Here is a 26,852-nt window from a genome sequence, read left to right on the forward strand (position 1 = left end):
TTTTATTTTATTTTATTTTATTTTCCTCCCCCGTGCTGTATGTACTGGTTTTCCTCGTCACCCGCCACGGTTAACTTCCCTGTGACTCGGTTTAACTCTTGAGATCTACGTGGATGTTGCTAAGAGCACTTCTCTTGCCTTTGCTGTCCCTTGCTGGGATCGGATTCACACCACCCGGACCCTGTGTGCCTGTATGTGTGTTCTGAGTGTCTTGACATTTTGATTCCTTTACAAGAGCTATGCATTAATTGTAACCAAGGTAAGACTCCCTGTTTTTGTTCCCTCATGTGCATGTCAAATTTAAACGTTTCTTTAAAGATGAAGTATGCATATTCTTTTAAACAGTGGAGTCATATGTAGCCCTTCCATTGATGAATACTTGTGAAAAAGAAGCATAGAACTTGCAAAAAAAGAGACCTATTTAGCAGGAGATCTAGCTTGGCTCTACAAACTGCTCTGCTTTGCTCTGTTACAGCTGCTGTGATGCTTAGAAGAGTAATTTGTGCCTTATTTTGTTTTCCCTTTTGACAGACCTGTGCGTGACCATAGGCTTGGCTTGACCTTGATTTTGATGGCTTTGTTGGAAGATCTAATGATGTGATTGCATTTCATGAGGTGATTGCTCTCCAGCCTCTGTGGCTCAGGGTATAAACCACTTCTGCCACACTGTCACTCATGGACAATTCAGATTTTTTTTTAAACAAACCTTTTGGCTATCATTATTTTCTCACTCCTCCTTTCCCTGCTGTTTCTCCTTAATGCTGGGAGCCTTATTCTACCCTCTGATGTGATTGATAGTCCTGCTGCTTTGCGCTGCCGATTTCTGGTTTAAAATACAATGGCTCTAAGTGGCAACTGCAGGACTTACCTGCCTCCTCGGGAGCAGGGGACTGGACTACACTCCTTCCCAGAGGTAGTGGAGCTCAACGTGGGTGGCCAGGTTTACTTCACTCGCCACTCCACCTTGGTTGGCACCCCTCACTCCCTGCTGTGGAAAATGTTCACCCCAAAGAGAGACACAGCCAACGATCTGGCCAAGGACTCCAAGGGAAGATTCTTCATTGACAGAGATGGTTTCCTTTTCCGCTATATTCTGGACTATCTCAGGGACAAGCAAGTGGTTTTGCCTGACCACTTCCCAGAGAAGGGAAGGCTCAAGAGGGAGGCTGAGTACTTCCAGCTCCCAGACTTAGTCAAACTCCTGACTCCTGATGACAACAAGCAAAGCCCTGATGATTATTGCCACAGTGACTACGAAGAGGTCTCCCAAGGCAGTGACACGAGAATATGCCCACCCTCATCGCTCTTACCGTCAGATCGGAAGTGGGGATTCATTACCATCGGGTACCGGGGGTCGTGCACTATTGGCAGGGAGAGCCAAGCAGATGCCAAATTCAGGAGGGTCCCAAGGATTTTGGTTTGTGGAAGGATTGCTCTGGTCAAAGAGGTCTTTGGAGAAAGTTTGAATGAAAGCAGAGACCCGGACAGGGCTCCAGAAAGGTACACCTCCAGGTTTTATCTCAAGTTCAAGCACCTGGAGAGGGCTTTCGACATGTTGTCCGAGTGTGGATTCCACATGGTGGCCTGTAACTCCTCGGTGACAGCTTCCTTCGTCAACCAGTACACAGACGACAAGGTCTGGTCCAGCTACACCGAATATGTCTTCTACCGTAAGTACAGGACGTTTCAGAGGGAAATGTAACTCCCTGCTTTAAGCTGCTCCCTTCCCTTGACCGTACAGTTCCCAAGGCACAAAGAGTGCCGATTTCCTTGTGTCTGCTGCAGACTAAGGCTTTATTTAGATCCGGGGGGATACATTTCAGTTTAAGCTTTGGAAATGCAAACCGGGGCTGAGCTCAGCGGGTTGGCCTTGGCTAGGTGGCAGCACAGACTGCTGAAAGCACCCCGTCCGCCTGCCTGGAGGATGTGGTGCCTCTAGCTGTGTAAATCAGCCAGCTGAGTGCCTTGCACACTTCCCGGGATGTGTGGGACATAAAATGAGCCTTGCAAACGCGCTGCGGAATTAATTACAGAAAATCTTCAAATGGGAGTCACTTTACAAAGGTAATAGCAGCTTGATAATTGTCAAGCACAGTCAGCCAAGCCATCTGTCAGCAGACCTGACACACTTGCACATAGGGAAGGGAAAACACAATCCTGTCCCTCTGGCTGCGTTTCAACGGGGCCTCCTTGGAGCCGGCTGCCGTGCTCTGAAATGGGGGCTCCGTGCAGAGAGGGGCAGGGTGCTGTGCCTTGTTATGCAACATGCCTGTGGAAAACCAGCTGTCCTCATCCATGAGGAGTGTGTGCCCTGCTTCCTGCAGTCACATCAGATCTCACTCTGCTGTGCTGATTTGAGCCCGTAGCGCTGCTGGGCTCATTAACTTCCTAAGCTGATACTCAGGTAGAGGCTGGTTACCATTGGTAACATGAGGGTAATTTTGATTCTATAAGTCTGTATTATCAAAAAATCATTCCACAACTGCTGTGCTTAAATATTTGAGAGGCTCATGAGGCTTTTTCCCTCCATTTTCATTTGCAGAGGGTGAAGGATGGAACAATTCCCCAGTCTGCCTGTAGAAATGGGCTTTATCCAGCTGCTGCTTTGGATAGTGGCCTTGGGAGAGGGATAGAGGGATAACATTTGGTTGGCAGAGCTGCCGTTCTGGGTGTGTGTGGTGCTCACAGTTAACAGGCTCGAGGCGTGGGGAGCTGACAAAAGTTTTAGATGTAAGATGTATCAGGAAGTGAACAGTTTGGATGTAATTCCGTGGATTCAGCACACATCTACTCTTGTGTGGGGCTCAACAGGCAGCCCTAATCTGCTTATGTAATGAAGCTTAAGTTAGCATCCTGAAAAGCCATCTGGGTTTTTGACATCCATAGATTTACTTAAAATTAGTTTTCTAGCTGGATTTCTTAGCAAAATTGTTCTAAGGTCATGGATCCGCTTATATTCCGACAGGGATGGATGATTTATGTTATTAGGCAGCTTCTGCTTGAAATTCATACAAGTTCTAGGAGGAGAACTAATGTAGTTAAAGGAATGGATTAAAATAAATTGTGTTTGCATTTATATTTCAAATCAGAGAAAAAATATGAATGCCATATAGACACAATGTTTTTTACTAATTGAAGAGAGAATGAACATGGGTTTTGCCTGAATTAGCAAACACAGACTCCTGATTTTCATGTTATTCAAATTTTTATCTTCAGGGGTTGCTCTCACTGCTTCCAGAGCACTACAGCCACGGTTAGGGACCTTAGAAATTTTGGAGAGTGAAAGTCTATAGCAGGCATCACCAGTGCAAGGAAAGCCCAATCCAATTAAAGTTCCTGGAAAGACTCTTACCCAGTTCAATAGGCTTTGCATTTGGTTCCTATAAGTTTTGTGGATTTTTGACACTGATACAATTTCAGAGATGGATTTTTCAAAGGATCCTTTCCTAGGCAAAATCTGAAGCCGTGGCCATGGTGCCAAATGAGTCTCTCTTATCTCAATCTGAATGGTTCTGTTACGCTCTGAACCATTTGCTGCTGCCATGGAGCCACGGGTGGGCTGCAGGGGTTCTCCAGCCACATGCTCAGGTCTGGCTGCAGCTGGTCCCCCTGAGGGCAGGCAGAGAATTCACCCGGAGCAAAAGAACTCCCTTTCCAAATTTCCCAAAATAATTTCATTCAAAATTTCCCCAAACCATTTCATTTAAAACTTTGAGGACCAATAAAATTGACATCTGGCTTTCCAGTGGAACATGATGTCTCCTTTGCAGCTGCTTAGCCATATTTATTTATTTAGAAGCTACCAACTGTGTCTATATTGAGCATTAATTCATCAAGATATTTTGATCAGGTTAATGGGCCTAAACCTGGGAGGTGTCTTACACCACTGGTGAGGCGAAGGCAGAGGTGGTCCTTGCAGAGCCACTTAGTAGCTCCTGTGAAAGGCCCATTGGAGGGACTCTTCCCAACTGGGAACTAGTTCCAAAGATGGAAGAATAGAGGGAGGAATATTTTTTTGATACACCAAATACATTGTATGCTCCAAATACCACTCGGAAGGTAAAGGCTGGTGTGAAGATAAAGAACGTTCTTCATGTGCAAATTCATCTGAAAGTAGCTCAGATGGGCCAGAGAGGGTGTGAGCTGAGCAGCCTCTCACACGGGTACAGTGTGTGCTGTTAAAGTACTGTACCATCAATATTGCATGAGGTTTTCTCCTTGCGTTCAAATTTAGGTTCTATTAAGGCTAATGGGAGATGCCTGTTCCCCGTGGAGGAGGCTTTCCCGAAATGCAGAACGTGTCCAGCACAGCTGACCCACAGCTGTTTGCTGAGTCGTGGCAGGATGGGCTCGGAGCGGTGCTGGGGATGACAGTGCAGTCCTTGGGGCACAGCTGGGCTCCACTCCAGCTCCAAATAGGCCGAGGCACAGGAGGGTTTGGAGACAGGCTGGGATGGTCCACTAGAGCTGTCAGTGAACGGTTCTGTGGCACACAGCTCCTGCGGGGTGGGTGGGCAGGAGGCACAGCCGGGCTCAGGCTCGCAGGGCGACTGAGGGGAGGAAAGGAGCTGAGAGTTTGCTCATGCAGATTTTTTCCCTCCAGTTTCTCTTATAGCAAAGATGTTTCCTTACATTTTATACTGGTTAAGGTTGGATTTCTGATCTGAGCTATTTTGCTCCCCTCCCACTGTTGTTTTGATGGTCTTAAAGTAAAACCTTATCTCCAACCCTCTAATTTTTGAAGGAGGTGAGTAGCCTGTTCTTGGATCTTCATTTTTACCTGTTTTAAGCCTTCGCAATGAGATGAAACAAAAAGGAATACAGAGATGTAGACAGACAACTGCTCCTGCCCCTCCTAGGGCTGTGCTTCAAAGTCTGAGCAGGCACAAGAAAATCAGGACAGTGAGTCTGATTGGGGAAGCCTTGCCTTGCACTGGTCACTTCACACCTACACATGGGGAGCAGCTCAAGCACCTGCAGATGTACAAAGGAAACCATGAGATTTTCTGGCACTGTAGCTCTGAAAGCCAAAGTTGAATTAATAATGCTCTTGCTCCTGAAGGATGAGTACTGGCTCCACTTGTTCCAGGGACAGCTGTAAATGTTGGTGCCTCACCTTGCTCCATGGAGAAAGTGGTGGCTGGTTGTGGTTTGCAGCTGCTGGTAGGAGGCTGGTGCGCAGAGATGTGTGTGAAGTAGGTTTCAGATTATCCTGGGATAAACAGGTGAATCCTCTTGGGTTGGGATGTGCAGGAGGAAGGAGAAGTGCCAAGCGATACCCTCTGCGAATGCCCTGGCACCCATCTGTTGGACACATATCTCTGGGATAATCCTGGTGTCTGTTAGACAAGATGATCCATTTGGGATTATTGCAGCCAGCTGGGACCCGTCACTGTGCATGTGTGAATAGAACTAAAGGATCCCATACTGATGTGCCTACCACTGACTCATAAATTCATTGCGTGGCAGAAATTTGACTAACAAAACGGAACACTCTTGCACAGTGACACCCACAGCTGTGCTGTCAAATGGGCTAGATGTGGGAGAGGAACATCACCCATTTCCCCTCTCTTTAAACTGATACTGTCATATGATCTAGTAGTTGCTTCTGTCTGGTTTTAAATCAGTGAAGATCAAAATGACCCAAAAGCAAGCAAAATGAAGTCAAATCCAATGAATAATACAAGCTTCTGCCCTGCTAACAGGAGATGTTTCTGTTTCCAGGTAATTACTGTCATCATCGATGCCTCTGGTCCCTCTTGCCAAACCAAACTCTTACAGGATGATCATCTGCAGGTGGTGGGGCTGTAGCCAGCCAAGTCTGTTAGTACATCCATGTCAGAAGGACCTTGCTCTGAGCTTTTTTGGTCAGACTTGTGCTGATTTTTTCCCAATTTGTCATGGCAGACTGAAAAGCCTGCATAGTTACTGATTAGAGTTATTCCATAGATGAAAAATTCTGTTACTTTTGGAAACCAGTAGTGTAAAATCTGATTGTCAGATTAGACCAAGAATCTCCAGCTTAATGGGAAACCGAAGCAAAACTTGGTAAATGGTTGATTGGATGTAGGGCTTGGAGTTCATTCTAACAGGGTATGAAAAGTGATGTTGAGGAACCAGCAAGAATGGCTTTTGGGTCCTGTCCTTTGTCTCTACCCAGCATTCATGGCACAGCTCGTTATTTCCTGACCCTTTGGATATGATCTTCATTGACTGGAATGTTTGAGGTAGACATTAGCAATATTGTACAGACCTGTTCCCTCCTGCTCCAAAGCAACTCTTGGTGATAGGAATCCTTCCTCTGTCCTAACACCTGCGCAGCAGCCAGGCAGGTTCCTTGCCAAGGACAATCCTTATCCCTCTGTCCCCTGTCTGTGGAGGTCTCTGTGGTGGAAGGGGCTTTGTGAAAGGTAAATCAGCATGGCCCAAAGAGCTGTTGAGTGGGCTATGATCTGATGTTTGTGTCTTCCCCCTGTTTCCAAGGTCTCAGGAGGGCTGTGTGCCAGGAATTGGTGGAAATAATCCCCTAGGGTTGGGTGGAGTGAGGGCCTGGCCACAGGGACAGGCTGTGGGCATGTCCTGGCCACCCTCGGGCACCACCACAGCTCTGCAGGACCGCTGGGTGGGACTGGGGACAGAGCCTCCCCTGTGGCACTTCACTGCTGCTGCTGCTCTGTGATCCAGAAAAAGACTATAATGACTAAAGGATTAACCAAGGAGGGCTGGCATTTAGGGGAGGAAAAAAAAAATCAGTGTATTTTAAACTGCAGTCTCGAGCTGGCTCTTGGCCAGGAACAGCGTGAGTGAGGTCCCACAGCACCATTTTGGGGAGCTGATCAGAGGAGGGGTTTACTGTAATAAAAGTAGATGTGTGCCAGAGAGAGGGAGGTGTGGAAATAGGGAATGCCTGGTTTGCTGCCCTGGGACAGCAGAATGCCGGGTGGAAGTGGCCCAGTGTCCCTGGACTATGGCTGCGGAGCGGCAAGGAGTGGCTCCCACTAGCCACTTTCTGCAGTTTCCTTCAGCCTGGTCAGGTCTGGCCTTTTCAAAAATTTACTGAAATGTTGGTGTGTTTCTTAGGAAAACAGAATCAGAAAGAGCAAAAGAGTGTAAACAAGAAAACACAACTCAGATATTTGCCATTCAGTGAATACCAGCAACATATTGTGCACACAGACAAACACTTCCTTGCAGCAGGTTGGGTTTTTTCTGTCCAGCCATCCTGGATTTGTTTAATTTCCTAACCACAATATTTTCTCAGTTTCTTCTCCTTTTTTTTTTTCAGCTTTTCAAGTTCAAGGCTAACATACAGCAAATATGGAGACATGAAACAAAATCTAAATTACTTCTTTGCAAACAGAAAGAGTAACTCTTTTTTTTCTTGAAACTTGCTCAAAATTGTATATTTTGTAAAGGAAGAAAATAGACTGTAGTGAGTTATACTTGGTGGAACTGCTTTAAGGTTACTCAGGTGTAATGCTGACTGAGCTGGCCAGGTCAGAGAATCCTGCGGGAATGATTTCCCTGCTACTTTCAGACATGCTCAAGTCAGTTCTGGAACACAGTCAAACACTGCTGCCATTACTAGGCCTCCTAACATTAACCTAAGTAGTTAAGGAACAGTGGAGCTCAAGCTCCAAATCTGATGGTGCAAGGAAGTGTGGTATTTGGATGGTTTGGGAAGTGCTGAACACCTGGAATGCCTCTCAGGTTCATAAAGGGTTGGGTCTGATCGACTAATGTGCCATATAAAAGCTAAGGTGATGTGGCTGTTCCCTGGCTCAGTGCAGGAACCTGGTGGTTATTCCTGGGCTAATGGCCCTTAGTAAGGCCTTCCCAGGACCCCTGGATTTATGGAGAAGGACATTTTGTAGAAGTGTAGTGCTGTAGTGACAGGACAAGCGAGAACTGCTTCATGCTGACAGAGAGTAGATTTAGATTAGATATTAGGAAAAAATTCTTCCCTGTGAGGGTGATGAGGTCCTGGCATAGATTGTCCACCTAAGTTGTGGCTGCCCCATCTCTGGAAGTGTTCAAGGCCACGTTGTTCAGGGCTTGGAGCATCCTGCTCTAGTGAAAGAGAGGTGGAATGGGATGAGCGTTATGGTCTCTTCCAACTCAAACCATTCTGTGACTCTCTGACTCTATAACTTTTCCTCTGGAATGAAAGTCCCTTGGCTTTATCTTTGGTATAGGATATGAGTAAACAAAATAGGGAATGAACATCAGAGAACTGTGTGGGCTGTTTTCCTTAGTTGTCCTACATTAGCTTGTTAAATTAGTTGTCTAATAATGGTTAAAGGAAAAGTCTGGAATTGTGAGAATAGTTTTTGTATTTCAATAGCTGGAACAAGCTTTGTTGAAATACCCATAAATATAAACTGGTCAATTGGAGTGTGCTCCTGGTGACCCCTCTGTATCGACTCTCATTCATGTCCTTTCAGTCCACGAGCTAGTTCATACATCACTAGCGTTACGGGTTTTCCAGCACTGCCTCTGGATCTACTAACAAAGTGATTAATGATTTCTAGGAGTTCATTGATTAGCTGCTAAGGCAGCTAAATAATTCCTCTACCAAAAAATACAGTGAGAACTGTGGCCATCCTGGTTTGCAAACCATCCTGAAAATCCTGCTGCTGTGATGCCACTCGGCACCGGGGCTGCGTCGCAGCAGCAGCAGGTTGGATCCAGCAGCTTTAGATTTCTCCTTTAAATCACTCGTCTCTCAGTTTTCTTTCTCTGAGATGATCTGACATACATAAGTCCTGCCACAAATTTTTTAGGTTATCCTGTGTGTCAGCAAAACTCGTAGGCTTTGATAATGCACCGTATTTGATGGAAATTGTTTCATCGTGGATGTTCCGAGCAGTTCTGTAAAAGGGACTTGCCTGATTTTGTGGGGGGGTTTTTGGAGATGTTTTCTTTCTTTTTTTTGCTTACAATTCCTTCATTTCTGGGACATGGTGAGATTCTTGAGATTGTCCTCTGCATGGCCAGAAGTTGGATTTTGATGATCTTGGTGGATCCCTTCCAACTCAGGATATTCTGTGATTCTACAAGAACCTTTAACTCTGCCTGTGAAAATCTCCTCAGCTGTGCTTCATCACAGGGCTCTGGAGTATGTTGGAAAGTGACTACAACATCCCCAAACATTTAATTCCAAGCAGGAAAATGAACCTGAACTTTAATTTGTGTTCCTAGAAGAGCAAAACTAGTTTGGAGGGAGCAGCAGCCCAAGAGACATTCTTATCCTCGCTCTGAGCTGGGACTGCAGCTGGCAACTGCTGGGTGCTGCTCTCCGAGCTTTAGGCTTTGGACAGGGCCTGAGAACCAAATTTAAAGAAAAAACTCTCTCTCTCTGCATATTTTCGAGGAGACTTATTTCAAGACTTCAGATTGAATTTCCATCAAACTGAATCAGAGTGTATTTTTACAGCGGAATTAAATCAGGCTGAAATAGAACCCAGTGGAACATGCTGATTTTGACTGAATTTTGCACTTTAAATATTCTCAGAGCCAAAAACTCTGAGCGAAGCTTGAGTGAGCAAAAAACAGAGAAGAGCTTGGAAAAGTGTTTGTGCTCCTATGAAGGGAATTTCACCGGGTTTTTCTCAGCTCAGAGTTTTCACTGATAGTGTGGGCAAGTCCAACATTGGTTCCATGAAGGATCCCCAGAGGGATCGCAGAAGCTGATCCTGAGACAGGGAGGTGAACATGGCTTCTTGCAAATTTACTCTTTGCATGCTCCTACAAAACTGTGATTTTTGACCACCAGTTACACTAAATATACCACCTGGGTCCATAACGTTCAATTGGAACAGAATTTTCCCTCACAGTGCCTTTGCCTTGGTGTGTTGTCATATGGAAAGTGAGCTTAGGCACCAGACCAGAAACCTGGGGCCTCTGAAAACATTGAGATGCTTCACCAAAGATCTCAAATCTCCCTGTTCTAACATACCAAAATCAATAGGGAGGAATTTGCGGAGTTGCTGATTGTTTTAAAAGTATGTTGGCTTTGATTTTCTTTGGTTTACTCTCCTGGTAGATAGATGATCATCAGTCAGTGCAGGGAGCTGGTCCTCAAGAGATTGCCTGGTGCTTTTTGCTTTGGTTTGATGTTGCAGCATAATTGTGGGAGAAAAAAATGACCACTGTCCTCCTGCAGAATTACAGAGGGAATTCTGTTTCTGAATTAATGGCCCAATCGTGGTCAGTGATAATATAATTTTTATGCATAAATAATGCTATTTATTACATTATTTATTACCTTTATTGTTAATAAGAGTAGCTAGGAAGAGCTCAGGTTAAGGACAGAAGCTGAGCCCAGCAGAGCTGCACCAGCTTCAGAAGCTGCAGATCTGGCCAAGCATTTCTGCAGCTGTGCTGCTGCTTACCCTGGCAGTGTGTACTCCTGTGGGGACTGGCTAATTAGGAAGGGTTGCCATAGAAGATATCCCATTGCGTGACACAGAGAATATATTTAATGTATTTTATTTAAGTACAGCTGTGCTTCCTTGAGAGGTCACTGTTGGAAACATGTTGCTGACTTTTGGAAGTTGGGCTCATTTTGTTTTGTGAGTTTGACTGTGACATTTTATAGCCTGCTCTTTCCTGACCGAGTTATCTCTCTGCCATTCCTGCCAGGACTGAATGGAATGACTTTCTCTAACCCTGCCATCATGTCTTGAACCACAGACTTGTAGTTAGAGAGGTTTTGTACCCGTGGCTTGTATAAATTCTCTCATTCCCTTGGTCACTGTTTATAACCCAAACCACGTGCAGCCCAAGGGTACCTTCACTTTCCCTCATGAAGCCACAATTACCAAGACATAAACCTTCTGTCTTCTAGCTGGGAGAAGAGCAGTTTCTAGGTATTCTTGATTTCATTCATTTGTGAGCATTCAAGAGAATAAACCCTCTATTCTCTCAAGTCAATGCACTTATATTACATGAGGATTAAATCATTCCCTTCCCTCCGTGCAGAGTCTGCAGATAGAAAGCTGCTATGCCTTACCTTGCATAGAGAAAGAATATTTAAATAAGGACGTTGATAAAAATGCTTTCACTGGTAAAGACATCATTAAAGAATCTGCTGTTTTACAGTCCTGTAAGAGAGGGCAGAAGTCAAGAGGCACCATTTCTTGCAGAGGAATTAAAAAGTTTGTTGAAGTTTGGTCTGTGGGAAGAATTTCCACAACTCAGTGACATCTCCAGTGCTGAGGAGACCCCACATCCCAGACCTAGTGGAGGTCACTGATGGGGAGGATCAAACCCTGCTCTAATTTACTTCCATTTCAAAATCTTCAAAATATTTGACTTGTAGCTAGGAAGCACCAGTGTTCACTTTATACAAGTTTTCTGGGTTTAAAAACTTTGAAAACCTTTCCTGTGCTGAAATTCAAAGGACTGGAGATGATCCATTTGAAACTCTCAATAATTGCATCCCTTCCTCTCTACCAGCAGCCCACATGTCCCCAATCAGGCTGGAACAAGGCAGGTGGCATGTTGGCAGCCAGGCGCTGCTCACGTGGGCAGGATGACAGATTTGCCCACCTCTCCCTGTTCCAACAGATAAACCGAGGGATTCAGACCTGGCTCGGACTGGGCTGTTCCCTTCCATGGGACGGTTCCCATCCCTGTGACTGGCTGTTGCATGTAGTGCTGTGCCCAAATAGCACAGGGTTTGAGTTTGTGTAGTCACAATCCAGCAACAACAGACTTGGGATCAAACCAAGTCTGGATGTGAGCAGGCAAAAGCCCCAGCTCTCCCAGCATCCATGGCTGCTGGCAGCAGAACAGTTTTTGGTTTGCTTGAAAATTGTTTTTCCAGCTTTTGCTCATGGCTTTGGTTCAAACACCATCATAATTCCAGCCTGGAGAAGAGAAGGCTTTGAGGCCTTCCAGTACCTGAAGGGAGCCTACAAGAAAGATAGAGACTATTTACAAGAGTCTGGGGGGACAGGACAAGAGAGTAGGTTTAGATTAGATATTAGAAAAAAAATTCTTGGCTGTGAGGGTGGAGAGGCCCTGGCACAGGTTACCCAGAGAAGCTGTGGCTGCCCCATCCCTGGAAGTGTCCAAGGCCAAGTTGGATGGGTCTTGGAGCAACCTGGGCTAGTGGAAGGTGTCCCTGCCCATGGTAGAAGGGTGGAACAAGAGGAGCTTTAAGGTCCCTTCCAACACCACCAACCATTCTATGATTCTATGATTCTGTGATACTTAAGCATGTTTAAGACATTAATAGATTTTTTTTTTGGAGGAGGAGACAGTCAACCTACAGACAGCGAGGGAAGAGCAAACCTTCCCCCAGACCGTTTGGAAGCAGTCTCTGCTGTGCTCCTGCTGATGGAAATGCAGTGGAAACCCATCATTCTCTGGAGGAAAGCTAAAAGCTACATGGCAGATAGTAAATAAATAATTGCAGGGAAACATTGCACATAGATTTCTTGGGGAACAGAACTTAATTAAATTTTGTGAACATGCCTACATAGTTCCATTGATCAGGAAAAAATGGATATGTGCTACGTCTGTAAGATTTACTTGCTTGACTGTGTTTTGCCTTCCTCCCCTCCCTCGGCTTCATTCACTTCATATCCTGCAGTGGTAAGGGAACACATTTCTGGTTTTCTTCCTCGGAGAAATTGATTCTGAGCAGCACAGGACATGATGTATGGTTTGTAACTCTACAATATTGCTAAGCAAAAAGAAATCACTGAAGAAGGCTGTGCAGATATTATATTAATTTCCATTTTAAAATGGATTTTTTCCCACTAGGACCAATAAAAAATATGCAAAGATTTTCAACAGCCTCTCTAGTAATGATTAATTAAAAGATGGGATAAATCTTTCTAGGCTAATTTAGCAAGGTAGGTTTTTTTAGACACTTCACAAGACATTTTTTTTTACCATTGAATCCAAGCTTATCCCTGAATTCACTCTATCAACCATTGTGGGTTTAGCTGGGGTCTGAGTGTCTGTTTATTGTCACAAACAGAAGTCAGGAGGTGCCCATAGCTGGTGCCTGGCAGAGGTGCAGAAGGACCAGACAGTCACAGCCATCTCTGTGGCCAACACAGGGCACTTGACTCTCATTGCAGCAGTGATGGATCTCTCCTCTGGAAGGGCTTCATGGGGCTGTTGGCTCTGGAGGATGGAAAAGGGTGCTCTTGTTGAGAACCCAAAGGATTTTTTTTCTGTTTATATTTTAGTCTTCGGATGTCCCACCCAAATTCCTGTTGGGGCTGTGAGGGCTCCTGGGGTGATGCTGATGGCCTGGGCCTGCTTCTCCAACCCCAGGAGCAGAAGCCCCTGGTTCATTTGGCAATAAGCTCACTCCAGTTTCTTCCCCTCTCATTAGAGCCCAGCAGGTTGGTTGAGAAGTGAGGGGGCTGCTGTCCTTGCTGCAGGATTGTGATTTGGCATATTGGTGCAGTATTAAAATTTCAATGGAACAGATGGTGTCAGGATTTTAACTTATGCTTATGAGATGCAGATGGTCCAAGAAGTGAACTTGTACACCAGTTATTTTTATTTTGAACAGGTTAAGAACGAATTACACTTTGACTATTGTTACTGCTCTGCTTGTCATTTCTTCTTTCCCTGTGCATGTGTGTGTTTCTGTGCGTCTGTGCACATGTGCAAGTCTTCTCAGAATCTCTTTTCCATGGACTGCTAGATTGAAACAGCCCTATTTCTGCCTAAAACTCCTCTCTGTGTATATTTAATTTCCTTCCCAGCGATCCTTTTATTTCCCCTCAGGCCTGTTGCTGTTCTCCTTGAGAGGTGTGGGGTTGCAGACCAGAGCTTTGCAGAAGAGCTGGTGCCATCAGCTCAGTCCAGCCTCCTCTGGGAAAATTGTCCCATGTGCTCAGTCCAACCTCCTCTGGGAAAACTGTCCCTGTGCCCAGGGTGAGCAAGTCCTGCACCAGGCTCATGGGGAGGCAGCCACTTGTTCCCAAACCTCCTGTGACTCTGAATCCTGTCACAGGACTTGTACACCTGATGGGAATAATGATGGCCAGGCAGGATTCTGGTCTTGGTTGCGTTGGAATAAACCCAGGTTGACCCCAGTTTTATACCATAAGGATCTGATTATCTAACCCTGTTGTGAAACATGGGGTAATATTTTTGTCATAATTCATAATCTTAATTAATCTTTTATAGAAAGAAAATACATTTACTGCTACAAATTATTAATGTCCACCTGAATATTTTACACCCACTACAAAGCACTAATTTTCCTGCAGAGACACCAGTGTTTCACACAAAGCACCTGTGCACGTGTTCCTTCTGTTCCTCCTGCCCCACATCACACGCTCAGGGGAGGGACCTGTGAGCATCCCCCCGTGTGCCAACCCTGGTTCTGCTTTGGCTCTGTCTGTGCCAGGGCTGCAGTTGGTGGTATCTTCTCAGAGGGGTGAGGTTTGATGTGGCACGTGGAGCTGCCTCCTGCAGGGATGTTTGCTGTGTGCAGCTGGTCAGGGGGACCTTGTGCCAGCTAGTGTTGGTGTTAAATTTAGAGCCTGATCCAAAAAGCAGGAGAGTCCCAGAGCCTCCTGCATTTGAAACAAGCTGTAGGTGTTTGAGATCTGTAGATCTGGGGAAAACAACATTTCCCAAGGGTTAAACCATTGAGTAAGTGTCTGCCCAGCTTACTCCTAACAAGGGAATGTATTGCTGAGGTCTGACTGTGATCAAGTGGCCGGGCCAGCAAAAATTAATCTTAGTCTGTTCCTGTCCTTGATGCATTTCACATGTATGTCCTGGAGTACCAGCTGCAGGGGAGGGTTCCACGAAAGACGATGCAAACATATGGCACAAGGGCAAAGGCAGCAGTGCAGGTGTGGGTATAATCAGGTTCATTTATTCCTCCCTCGTGCCTGCTGCCATTACTCATTCCTCTCACATGCAAATGTACAAATCACAAATCTCCCTGCTGAAGCCCACGGTGGTTTAGAAGACTGTTCCCATCCTTCAAATGTAGTGGGTCTGGAAGTGCAGCATTGAGGGGACAGAGGCAGGGACCTGGCACCCAGGGACTCCTGAGCCCCAGACCCCCACCTGGGTCCCTCGCTTGCAATTTTTTCTGCTTTTTCGGAAAGTGGTGGAGGATGCAAAGGTTCTGGAGGGTGCAGTGGGGCTGACTGAGAGCTGCAGGGAGGCTCAGGGATGCTGGACCACACCTCCAAAGGCTGGCACGTCCCCTCTTGTTGGGGCGGCCATGCTGATGCAGAAAGGGCTTCTGGGATCCCTTGGAGCGCAAAAAATCACACTGCCACCTATTTCCGATAATTAGTATTTTCCGTAATTATCCCAGATAAGATGACATTGACCGAGATGCCTGTGCCATAGCCAGAGGTGTTTGAGCTAATTTGGTTTCCCTCAGAGTACCCAGGAAGGGCAGGCACCGTGCTGCCGAGGGGAGGCAGCGCCGCTGCTCTGCTGAAGTGCTAATGGGGACGGGGTGAGTGGGGATGAGCAATGAATATTTCATGGGAAAACATTACAACACCGTATAGGAGAGCAACTGACTCCATCACATCCTGGCAGCTGCCTCCTCGCTTTTGGCAGTGTGTTTTGACTCTGTTTACCTGGTGGAGTGCAGCAATGACAGGAACACACGGTGCTCCCATCCCTGCTGCTACCTTCTCCCTCACAAGCATAAATATTTAAAAGTTTGTCTTGCTGCTTCTGAAGGAGGGGATTATAGAGCTCTGAAATATTAACTTCTTGCACTTTACACTGTGTTTGAAACCCACAGCCCCCCGATCTGTGGGATAGAAAGGGGTCACCCTCCACCCCCAGAGTTCACTGCAGCGATGATCCTGTTTCTCCATCCCCAGTGGAGATCCCCAAGCTGGTGGGGCCTTGGTCTGTGCGCTGCTGACTGGATCCTGGCTGCAGGGAGCAGGTTACAGCTTTACACTGTTCCTTTTCCCTTCTGGGAGTGCTGGGGATGGTCCCCACATGACACATCCCTGTAGGATTGAGCGTGGGTGACCGCTCTGCCATGTGGGGCTGTTGCTCCCTGCTTGTCTCCCCATGGGTGAGCTGTTCTGGAGCTGGCACAGCCTGGTACAACCTGGCATGGGCTGCTCCATCCTCTCTAACCATGTCCCACATCCCCTCCACACACCCACCACCCTCCTGCCCGCTCCCTGCCAGTCATGTCCATGGGATTATCAACCCACGCAGCTCTTCCCACATGTCGCTGCATCTACATCTCGATGGCTTGAAATCAAACCAGGCCTGAAATCAGTGTCAGTACATCTGCCAAAAAACTCAAGCCTGAGTTCCAATGTCATGTTCCAAGTGTCCACCGTGCTGTTTGGTGACATGAACCATCACCTGGGTAAATGGAATAATAAGTAAAATATTAGCTAGAAAGCATTTGCTGACGACCTCAGTTCCACACTATTTTTTTCTATGCAGACACAACTTCTACAGGCGATGGCTGTAGGACAGATTAAATATTGTTTGAAAAAGTGATCAGAGATTTTGTTTGCAACTGTGCTGTAGCTCTTCTCCAAATATTGGAAGGATTTTAAATTGGTTTGTATTGATAATGGCACTGTAATGCCTTTCTTTGCTTGTACAGATCATCACTGGTTTAATGTGCTTATTCCCAAGGGATGCAGTGACTGAAGAGAACAGATTAAGTTAAACCTTAAAGAATATTTTGTGGGGAAAATTATATTTCCTTTAAAAAGGCTTTGTGTAAGGTTATGAGGCATTGGTCTGTATTTGTTCCTGCTGATGTGCGCAGTGGGCATGGCCAGAGCTTGGTGATCCCTTTTCTGCCATGCTCTTGGCCCAAATGCAGAAATAAGACCCAAGTCAGGGATATTCCAAAAGCCTTTCAAGAAAGGCTGTTCCCACCCTGTCCCCTCGATGAGACCAGGGTGGGAGGTTAGTGCTGGAAGGGGGTTCCCTGACCTACACATTCCTGTGCTCATTCCCCCTTTCCCTGGCAGGGTCATGTGAGAGCCAGGGCTTGCAGGAGGCAGGAGACGCTGCATTTTTAATCTAAATCTTCTACTCCCAGCTGAAAATGCAAACCAGGGATGTCTGTGTGTGCGCTGAAGTGCTTGTCTGTGTTTCTGCCTGTCACAGTCTGGTCCATCCTCCCCTGTGCTCACCCAGTGCTGTGACACGGCCACTCCGGAGAGACACGTCAGGTTTGATAAATCCATAATGACACAGTTTGCCAAAAGCTGTTTGGTTGTACAGGAGTCATATCTTTACTGAGCTGTTCTGAACACGTCCACCTGGATATAAGCTCATACAAAACAGGCCCCTTCTGCAGGACAGGGACACGTCCCATATGTCCCCAAAGGAGGCTGAATCCATGTGATGAGTCCTTGCTCATCGGCCCTTGGAGCTGACGTGTATTAACCACAAGGTCCTGAGTAAAAATGGATGAACCTGTCTGTGATGGCAGGATCAGGATTGCTGAGTCCATCCACCAGCATGATTAAAATTATTTCAGTGAGACCTTTACCTTGTTTTCAGCCTTCATAGCTGAAGTTTCATTTGGTGTGTATTGCACACCCTGACAACAATATCCCAAATAACATGTGTATTATTGTGATCCTCCCAAATCCACCAGAAACAGAACCAGCTCTACAACAAGGGAAGGTCTCCTTGTGCTTGGGCCTGCTGGTTAAAGACAGGATGATGCAAAACCTGTCTTGTCACTGTGTTTTCTCCTCCACAACTCATTAATGGATGTTAAAGACCATCCAGTGTGCTCCCCTAAGAATGCATCACTGGCTCTGAAACAGGATTAGCAGATCTTTAGAACAACACAGGACCACTCCTGCCTGATAGCTGTGTGTGTTTTTCTTATCAGTAGTGAGCCATATGCCCCATCACAGGGGTGACAGCCCTTCCCTCCTGGCTGGTTGACCAGGACAAATCCGAGAAGAGCAGGAGCCTGGGCTTGAAACGCTGGGGCCTTGGCAAGCAGCTGTGTTGTCTTTGACATGATGGAAAAGCTCTCGCTGGTAACCTGGTGCCCAGGTGTAACTTACAGGTGTTTCCTGCAACCCCTGGTACTGACATCACCCCCCTCAGCCCCCCAGGCTGGTGGATGGGGACAAACCTCAGCTCAGGGCAGGCTCAGGAACACCCCAGGAGCTGTCAGTGCCCATGCGGACGTGATAACTCTGTTTATGTTTATTGCAATAAAGAATATGATTAAAGTCCCACATAACCAATATTTCAGCTGATCAGAACGGGCTTATTTGTTCATTTTTATTGATGCTCTGGTCTCTGGTGAGAAAATAATTGGCTTATGGAGCAGGAGCCTATTCCATCTAAACCAGTGACAGCTTTGTTCAGTGACAGCAGTAGGTGACCCCGCACCATGTAAACAAACACCCTCACTTATGTACCAATTATGTGTTATGGAATGGAAACTCTGAAGTACCCGGTTTGCTTTTCACTAATTATTGTGCTACCTCCTTGCATATGTCTCCACTTGGTTAATTGCAGTTTTTAAACTTTGGATTGCACTGTGGAATATCGGCCAGTCTGCAAAGCTGCCTGGGGAGAGCTCTGCAGGGAGGGTGGCCGTGGTTGAGAGCAGTGTATAGATGTGAGTATACATTTATATACATATATATACATTTATCAAACATTGGGCTTGATGGTCTTGGAGGTCTTTGCCAACCTTTTTTTAATTAGAGCTATCTCTGTTGAGCACAGGATAGGACTGTTGTCCCAGCTTGGGCTGGGAGGGAGGGTGCAGAGGTTGAACCTGAGCTCTGCAGTTCCTCTCCCAGCTCAGAAGTTCTCCCTCACAGCACTGGTGGTGCCAGGGGCAGGGGGTGGCAGCAGTGCCTCTCAGTGCCAGCAGCCACCGAGGAGACAGGGAAACAACCCAAGTCACTGGGTATAGTGAAGTTATGTGAACTGAACAGAGCCTCGTCAGGGAAGGATTCATCTTCTAAAAATAAATATCTTTCCCCAAGTCATTTATTTTTGATGAATGGCTCAGCCATGCATTTGTTTAGCAGCAGGACAAAGCTCCTGTGTCCCACTGGTGCTGTCAGAGCTGCAAGGAGCTTCTGGGGCCTAAAGGAGCTGATTTTAACCTTCTGATTGTCTCTAAGTTCCTCCACTTGTTGCTAGTGATGAGCCTGTCTTATCTATTTGTTGGAAACAGGTCTTACTACCTCTGTAGCCCAACTCTTTCTATTTATCACTATTTATTTATTTTAGCTGTGGGTTGGAGTCAAGGCCCTCTATCTGTGGGAGGAGAGCTGGGAAAGGGACAGAGCACTGGTGAGGTTGTGCTGGGGTAAAGGTAAGACTGGAACTCTACTCTTAGTGGGAATGTATGCTTCTCAGCTGCTGTGGGTATTAACGCATGGATTTTTGACATGGTTTGTTTTAAAGATAAACCTAACTTGAGAATTTTTTGCAGAGACTAGATCAGGTGTCTGTTTTCACAATCTGGAAACACATAACATACATTTTTGTGGTTGTCCTGTGCAGATCCAGGAGTTGGACTTGGATGATCCTTGCGAGGCCCTTCCAACTCAGAATATTCTGTGATTCTACTGAGTTTAAGTTTTATTACTTTATTATTTAACTATATGATCAACTGTGTTATTCTGAAGATTGAATGCATTTGATGCTTAGATGAGAACATAAAAAACTTGAGCAGTGTAGAAATTTAATTTTCTGTTAAGATAACCTGCAGGCACTTACAAATGCTCCATGAGAAAGCCCAAGCTAAAGGAGCCATTTCTTTGTTGCTATTACAGGTGGAAGAAAGAGCTTGTTTTCATGTCAGCTCAGAGTTTTGCTCTGCTTAGGAATGACTGTGGGTTAGACCTCATAATCAGAAACATGGATTCTTTCTCTAGTGCTTAAACCCAGGCTGCTGGTAATGATTAACTTAATGAAGACCCGTGCTGGTGTTGTATTGATGGATGTCAGGACAACTGTGCAGCCACCAGCTGGGCCTTCAGACCTGGTGGGCAGCTGCAGTTCTCTGTCTAAGGCTGCAGGACCTGGCCTGTGCTGTCCCTGTCCCTTCACAGAGGAGGGACAGCGATGGTGAGGGGACACTTTTGGGCTGTTCCTCCATGGGGTGTTCCTGGTTGACTGGGCAGGGTTGGGGTTTGGGAGGGTTCTTCTCTTCCTTTTTTCATTTTAGCTCATCTTTGGTTTTAGCTTTTGAGCAGACTTGTTCTATTTCTGTTTCTCAGAAACTACCCAATCTCTCGATGTCCTATCAATTTGGTGGATGTAAGTGGCACTGGATTGAGGAGAGAAGGGTTACCCTGTGACCTGAAAGCATAAATGAGTGGTACAGCTCAGGTACTGCAACATGCTCTAAAGAGACAGGGAGAGTCATGAGGAGGTTGAAACATCCATTTTATCAAGGAGAACAGGGAGGAAATCATGCTTCCTCTGGCTTCACTTTTGTTGTAGAAAACAAGTTGCTGGTTCCTTACCTTGCAGGGCAGTGCAAGTGAGACATCATTATCCAGCTGAATTATTTATAAAGCTCCAGCAAACAGTCCTGCAGAGCTAATGGTCCCTCTGCAGGTCTCTGCCCCCAGGCTCAGGCTTCCCCTCTGTGCACTTGGTCCCAGTGAGGGCTCCCCTGCCCCACCCTGTGATCTCCTCCTCAGCCATCCCCACTCCTTCCCGAGAATTTCCACTGCCTTCCCAGCTCTGCCTTTAAACCACATCTTCAGTAAGACTTTTTCTTTTTTCTCTAAACAAAGTCCAACAAGGCTGGGCTATCTCGAAAAAGTAGTTTTGTTAGACTTGTACTTGCAGCTCTCGTTCCCCCTCCAATGCAAATGTTACTCAGATAACACTGCTCACATGAAAAGACTTCTTCAAATTCTTTAAGTGCACATTAAAATGCAAATTGGCCTTCTTATTAAAGACTTCTGGAAGTTCTTTGACAACACATTTAAATGCAAATCAGTGAAAAGTAGACTCAATATTAAAATCCAAACAATTACTTGATCCACATGCTGAAATTAAAATGGGACCACATTCTATGTCTCCATAAATGTAGTGGCCTTTTTAGCAGCACACTGGAGGCAGCTCTGCATGGGGCTGCTTTGACTTTTTGGGGAGCAGGAGTGGCAAGAAGGGGTCCCAGGGTCAGTGAGCTCTCCTGTCCCACCATGGGAATGCCACGGGGTCAGACATGTCTTTGTGAGACAAAGCTCCTGACGTGGATCTGGACTGGTGGAATGACTAAGCCCAGCTGGCATTTATTGTAAAGCATCTCTGATGCCACCACGTCCTCTCTTTGTCCAGTTTGGATGTCACCAATGTGAAAATCCGTGAGGAGCCAAGGCAGAGCACTGGGGCTCTGCCAATGCAGGTTTGGACTCATCAATATCCAGGAGATGCAAGTTGGAGCATGTGAAGCAGCAGCACAGACTGTTAAAATTCCTTTAATAAGTAGGAAGCCATAGCTAGATTTCGAATTTTTCCTCAGATTATGCAGTCTGAGGTTAAAGTTATACCCCCAGCCAAATTGCTGGTAGTTATTTCATGGAGTTTTACTGGATGTGTGCTGAGGCCAGCTCTAAAAGCTCAGGATGTCAGGGGAGGCAGCTCAGCTGAACACATCTGATCTGGTTTATTTTAAAGTATGATAATCCATTAGGAACAACAGGCTCTAACTTTCTTTAAATCTGAATGAAACTCTTTTGCTTTTGCTCTGCTGTGCTTGTGAAGTTCCTGCAGAAAGACTCAAGAGGAGCAAAAGGTGCTTTTCTACCACTCTTTCTCTTTTTTTCCCTCTCTCTGAATTTATTTGGCTGCTTCCTCTTAGGCTTGGCTTTCAGAAATCAGGGACTTGGAGCACTCAGTGTGACACAGGTGGAGTGACTGCAAAGTGCTGTTCACCAAGGCAGGGGAAGGATTTTTGTGTTTATTGCGGATTTTTTTTCCATGGTTTCTCTCAGTCCTTAGACTGTCAATTTGGAATATGGTTGTTTCATTTGAAAATATTGCATCTTAAAAATAAGACAGTGTTGTTTGGAAGACACTGATGACATTGAGGTGTACCAGGAATATAGGAGCAATGTACCTGGGGAAAACACTGCCTGTAGTGTGGGCTTAGAGCTCTGAGTGTGTGGGCTGGGGGCTGCCATGGGACAGGGCCAGCCTGACCATGGAGTAGAGGGCACTGTCCCTTACTGGGCTGTATGCTGTGGGTATTGCACAGGCTGACACATGCCTGACATGAGCCACCTTTCAGCATGGATTTACTAAACATGGAAGTTTCACAGATGCTTTCAGGAGCAGCGGTCACGGCACACAAACTGTCTTCACTAGGAACAGATCCATGTTGACTCTTGAGCTGTTTATTCACAAACAAACAGAATTATTTGCATTATCAGCTCTAGACCGGCTGAAGGGAGAGGGGACAGTGCAGGATCACTCCTTTCTCAATTTGTTATATCAGGTTTTAATTGCTGGCTGATATCCACATCTGAGGCATCTCCAAGAGAAAGGGGGATTCTTTTTTCTCATGAGTTGGAGATCCCATAAACAAACTTTGCCAACACCAACATTTCATTTGTTTGGGGTATTTGAGGGATCTGAAGCTCTGCTTTTGTTTGGATCTTTTATGTCATTTCATGTGCTAATCAGGGCTTTTTAACTTGACTCTGTCACTCACATGCTTCTTGATGATGATGAGCAAAATTAAGCTGTTTTACTGCTGAGAATGTATCATCAGTGAATTTTAATTTTTAAAGCAAAAAGTGAGGTTTTTTCCATTTTTAAAGTATGATTATTTAAAAAAACAAAATATCATGTTGTTAGATGCTCTTGTAAGTAAAACTGAATCCAAAGTACAAAATTAATTTAGTCATTACCCCTTCTCCTTATAGTGTTTGTTACATGAAAATAAATGCCACACTCTAGTAAATGTGAATGATGCACAAGGACAAGCTGTCCTTTAGCTGGTATCCACCAGTGTTTGAAAAATGGAAAGAATGGGAAGCATTTCATCTGGTGATGTTCATGTGTTACTCTTCTCTGCCCCACCCTGATTGTAAACGTTTCTGTCTTGGAGAAAACTGAAAATCAAATCATGAACTGTAAATGACAGAAAATTAATTTTGTGTGTGAGTGGGCAGGGAAAAGGCAATCACAGAACCGTTAAGGTTGGAAAAGACCTCCAAGATTATCGAGTCCAACCTGTGACTGATCCCCACCTTGTCAACCAGACCAGAGCACTGAGTGCCACGTCCAGTCGTTCCTTGAACACCTCCAGGGATGGGGACTCCACCACCTGTGGGACAGCCCCTTCCAATGCCTGAAAGACGTTATAGTGTGTGCAGAGCAGTCCAGAGTTTCTCATGTGTGAAACCAAAGTGACTTCATCTGGTTGGTGTGGAGGTGGGTTGACCCCAGGGTAGCTGGACAAGGAGGGGCAGCAGAGCTGTGGGAAAGGAGCCAGGTATCAACTTCTGCCGCTTCTCACCCTCATGGGTAGATGGTGCCTCTCCTCGGGCAGGAGATTTGGGAGTGATGGAGACAGGTCCCTCCCTTCCTCCACAGCTGGACCAAGGAGCCTGACAGCACCAATCTCCCATAACCTGATGGATTGAGCCATTCTCTCCGTGCTGCTGGGTTTGAGCTGATGAACTCAACCCCGCGGGCCGTCGTTTACTGCGCAGATCTGTATTTCCCAGTGACATGTACTGCACAAGTGCAGAACTGTGGCTTTTACTGTATTAGCCAGCCAGGAAGAATAGCTTCTGCCACTGCCTGCGGGCAATGAAATCCCTGACATGTGCTCTTTATTATGGGCTTAAGAAGCCTGGAAAATCAGTGAATCGGCAATCCCTCAGCATAATGCACGTTAGCTGCAGTGTACAGTACAAATTATAGTGGAAAACCACGTTATGCTTGAGCTATTTGTCCATGCATTTTGTTGCTAAGTTGGTGCTTTCTCATTCAGAAGGAAACAAAAATGCAAAGTACCCTCTTCTGTGGGTGCTTGGATCCATGTGGAGAACATCTGCTTCCCACTGCAAGTGCCTGGCTTAGCTCTGCTCTCCCTGCTCAGACCCCCGAATTCTGTATCAACACTGGAAATGTTTTTTGATACTGGGAATGTGTAGAAATTCCTAGAAACAGTCACCTTTTGGGGTGCTGGCACTGAAATAGCCCAGCACCCTCTCTTGAGCATCACCAGCCACCTGCACCCACCCACACAGAGCAGCTGGGAATGGGCACAGCTCCGCGTGCTGCGGAGGCTCCGTCACGGATACGGCCGGGTGCCGCTTTATGGGCTTAAAATTCAATTTCTTATCCTCTCAGACTACGTTTCTAATGCTCTTTTTTAAGTGCTGCTGAAGCATTAGCCATTCCATGTGCTCAGTCATGCTTGTTTGCTGTGGAGTGATGCAGTGAGCGCGAACCAGTGCCCCGGTGCCTCCACACGGGGCCGTGGCAGCCGAGGGCTTTCCTAGTGCCATGCAGGATCCTGGAAATCCAGGCAGTGGCTGCTCACCTGGATACTACTCCTGCATACCCTGCTGGGTTCTTTTTGTTCCTTCCTCCCCTCTTCCTGTGACCTTTTTGGTCCCAAGGTCACCTCTCCCCGTGCCCATTCCCCCTCCCAATTGCTTTGCTCTTGCTTTTCCCTGTGGTGCAGTGAAAGATATTTCCATTTTGCCATTGAATTTCCCCTCTCTGCTTGGCCCAGCTTAGAAAACTGCTGCCCTTGGGCTTTATTGGAGAGCTCCGAGGGAGGAAAAACCCAACAACAAACAAACAGTGACCAGTTTAGTGTGTCGCACTTCCCCCTCCTCCCTCCTGGGGTAGGAAATGCGTTTCTCCTGATAGAAATTGCCCAGCCCCCTTGGTGTGCCCTGAAAAACACTACCCAAACACATTTTCCATAATGATCCCAGAGCAGCAGTCAATATTTAACAGTATCTCTTTCAAGCTGCTTTCTGGGCTCCGAGGAGAATTCCTAAAGAAACAGTTTGTAGGAAATGTATCAGAAAATTAACTTTGTGTTCATCAACACATCATTAATGGTTTTCTCACCCTAATAATCAAATGTCCCTGATTGTTTCCGTCTTGGAGAGAGGTGAAGACTGGCACCAGGCAATCTGTTCTCCCACCGTTTGTTCATGGCAGTGCTGGTCCCGGGGGGCTGCAGGCTCCTGCTGAGGGGGGGGCAGTGCAGGAAAAGGCATCTGGTGTGTTCCTGAGCCTGTTTACAGCACCAAGTGTTGAAAGTGATGATTTTTTTTTTTTTAAATTTATTTATTTTTACAAGAAATAGGCATCATTCATGAATCTCTTTTGCCATTCTCAGTTTTCCTTCCTTCTCCTTTTTGGTCTCCTCAGCCAGCCAGTGCAGCTTATCATCTCCTGTGTTTTCTGGCATCTTTTCCCTCTGTACCAGCCTTCTCTGCTGCATCAAGAACATATTTTATTCTATTTGGTTTTGGATACTGGTCCTTGAGTGTATGATTTGCTAAAGAAGCCAAAGCTTAGTTTTCCTTTTACTTGCATGCGATAAATGTGAATTCAAGCCACCCCCACCACCTCCACACAAAATTTTTTGAGTCGTGAGTTGCCTTGGAGCCTGTAACTTCTCTCCATTGCTCCCTATGAATAGTGACAGCAAGAATTATCAGATAACTTGGCTGATGATCCCCAGAGCCAGACTCCTGAAGGCTGGCAGGCTGGTACTCACAGGGGTGAATGTGGGCTTGGGTCACTGCTTTAGGTGCCAAGATAAGAGGCTGTTCCCCAGAAGCCTTGGAGAGGTCACGCTTCCTTCCTTCAAGGGTCTCCAGGGAGACAACCATACCCATCCCTGACACTGTCCAAAGCCAGATTGGACAGGGCTTGGAGCAACCTGGTGCAGTGGAAGGCATCCCTGCCCATAGCAGGGGGGTGGAATGAGACAAGCTTTAAGGTTCCTTCCAACCCAAGCCAGTCTCGGATTCTGTGATAACCACAAACCTTGTTTCAGAAGAGGGGAGGGAGGTAAGGCACCAGCTTATGGTTGTGAGGAAGAGGAGGGTAGAGAAAGGGTTTGCAAGCAGACACCGAGGTGATACCTGGGGGTGTGACGTTTCCCAGAATCTTCTGGCATCACGTGAACGGCAGGAAGGTGAAACAGCCAGAGAGAAGAATTTCACAATTATGGACCTGGGATTTTGTTTACATGGAAATAGGAGAGAGACAGTGTCTTCAATCCTTGGGCTAAAGAACTTGCAAGGTGTGGATGTAGTCAGGACATCCAAGCTGAGGATGATCCCAGCTATGAGGCTGAGTTATTTGTATGATCAAGGTGTTGACCCCAGTGATGGAAAGAAGTGTGTGGTGAACCTGGAAAGAGAGAGGGATCTCTTTGGTGTCCCCAGACCTCCCCAGGGCTGGGAGGGTGGAATTTGGGATTTGAACTGAAGGGGATGTGCCTGAAGCTGAAAGGTGCATCTGTGAGTCATCAACACAAAACTGTTAATTAAAGATGTGTTGGGGGATGAAATTACGCAAAAACAAATGGGAAGCAAAGACAAACAAGACAGTTTGAGAACTGCACAGAAAGCTAACAAAGCTGTTGGAGAGGATTCTCTAAAGGATGGGCTGGGGCTGCAGAAGGGATTTTGTTTGGAGGAGAGGAGCAGTCTGAATCCCTGTGTTGGAAGGGCTGACAGATGTGCATCCTCTCCTGTGGGCACCTGGGGGGTCGGGAGAGGCTCCAGCAGTGTGTGGGGGCCAGGACTCAAGCTGGATTTGGGTGGAAGTGAAAGAAAGAACATCTCACACTTGAGACACCATCTGTAAGCTGAGCTTTTAATGACTTTGGGGAAAGCAGGGACAGT

At 46.2% G+C, this 26,852-nt stretch overlaps 1 protein-coding gene across 1 annotated transcript in view; it reads left to right on the forward strand.

The window, feature by feature from the left end:
• The first annotated feature begins 53 nt into the window (after nt 1–53).
• KCTD16 (potassium channel tetramerization domain containing 16) overlaps nt 54–26,852 on the forward strand; it is a 65,478-nt gene continuing 38,679 nt past the window's right edge. The window contains exons 1-2 of the mRNA XM_008927904.3: nt 54–259; nt 532–1,670. Coding sequence (XP_008926152.1) covers nt 839–1,670 — 832 coding nt within the window. The 5' untranslated portion in view covers nt 54–259; nt 532–838. The remainder of the gene's footprint in view (nt 260–531; nt 1,671–26,852) is intronic.

The sequence above is a fragment of the Manacus vitellinus genome, unplaced genomic scaffold (genome assembly GCF_001715985.3).
Source record: "Manacus vitellinus isolate BGI_N305 unplaced genomic scaffold, ASM171598v3 scaffold_25_pilon, whole genome shotgun sequence".
NCBI lineage: Eukaryota > Metazoa > Chordata > Aves > Passeriformes > Pipridae > Manacus > Manacus vitellinus.